The following is a 1,295-nucleotide window of genomic DNA, read 5'->3' as shown; positions in this document are numbered from 1 at the left end:
CGGGCCCGTCACGGTGCCAGTGGTGTGCGGGTGAGGCTGTGCAAGGTGCTCCTCAGTGCACGCCGGGCCCGTCACGGTGCCAGTGGTGTGCGGGTCAGGCCGTGCAAGGCACTGCTGAGCGCAGTGCTGGTGATGTGCAAGGCAGCAGGAGGGCTTGGTGTGCAGCCCGCACCCCTGCCATGCAGAGTGCTTTGCCCTCTGTGCTGTTGGTAGTGACCATCGATGGCCACTTGCTGAGGAGTCATGTGCCTGTTCCATGGGCTTGCTCTGGTAATTGGCATGCTTTGTTCAGTGGCCTGCTTTATTTGTGACACCCCTCAAGCTGCTGCTGTGGCCGGGGTCTGTCCTCTCCATGCCCTTTTTTAGGGATGTCCCAAGGGCTGTCCAGGCCTCCCATGGTTTGTGACCACCTGTGGGTGCATCTATCCCACTCTTTCCAATGATGCAAGGTGTGGATGGCCCGTTATGCTAGGCTGCTGGCCCATCCTCCCCACCAGCCTCCATGGGGGCTGCCCCACCTCTTGCCCTGACTCTCTCCCCCGGAAGCTAGGTACCTGGATCCTACCCCTCCCTGCCACCCTGCCTCAGGCCTCGACTCTCCCCCAGCAGCCAGGCTCCATGGAGGCTGTCCTGTCTCCCGCCGCCACCCCAAGCCAGGCACCTGGGCCCCACCCCTCCCAGCTACCCTGCTCTCTTTCCCACAGTAGTGCCTGTGCCATTGCCCCTCCTGGCCCAGTCCCTGTTGGAAATTTTCACTTCAGTGCTAGAGCCCGTTAGGTGCTCACGTTCTGTAAGGAGGGGCGGCTCAGAGGAGGTCAGGGTGTTTTTAAGAGGCCACGCCCTGACTGGCCTGCACTCTTTTCCAGATGTACCGGCTCACCGTGCGGACCAGCAAGGACACTGTCTCCCAGCGGCTATGTGAGCTGCTGTCCGAGCAATTCTAGTGCTGTGCAGGCAGCTCATCCCTGTGGCCCCTCCTGACTGTCGTCCCCGTTACCAGCCTGCCAGCCATCACCCATCTGGGTGACCAGTGCTGGCACTGCCCGCCCCTCTCCAGACCTTCATGCACTTCGAGCAGAAGGACAGGTGTGCATCTGGGCTGAGAGCCGCCGAGCACAGTGCCACACACAGGGCCGTCGTGCATCCAGGCTTCCCCGTGCAGAAAGCAGGACACAACCCTGGCTGAGGCCACACATTAAAGGGAGTCAATGTGACTGGGACTGGAATTTCTTGAGTTTGACAGAGCTGCTGCTTTGTCTAGTCATCAGCGCTCTCGTCCCCAAGGAATGGTGTGT

At 61.0% G+C, this 1,295-nt stretch overlaps 1 protein-coding gene across 1 annotated transcript in view; it reads left to right on the top strand.

Annotated features, from left to right (window-relative positions):
• Positions 1 to 944, top strand: part of AP2A2 (adaptor related protein complex 2 subunit alpha 2) — a 78,698-nt gene extending 77,754 nt beyond the window's left edge. The window contains exon 22 of the mRNA XM_007949286.2: positions 867 to 944. Coding sequence (XP_007947477.1) covers positions 867 to 944 — 78 coding nt within the window. The remainder of the gene's footprint in view (positions 1 to 866) is intronic.
• The last annotated feature ends 351 nt before the right edge of the window (positions 945 to 1,295 follow it).

Source organism: Orycteropus afer, unplaced genomic scaffold (assembly GCF_000298275.1).
Source record: "Orycteropus afer afer isolate SDZICR_OR568_19922 unplaced genomic scaffold, OryAfe1.0 scaffold00244, whole genome shotgun sequence".
Classification (NCBI taxonomy): domain Eukaryota; kingdom Metazoa; phylum Chordata; class Mammalia; order Tubulidentata; family Orycteropodidae; genus Orycteropus; species Orycteropus afer.
The sequence above is the reverse complement of the archived record's forward strand: the minus strand, read 5'-3'. Positions and strand labels throughout refer to the sequence as shown.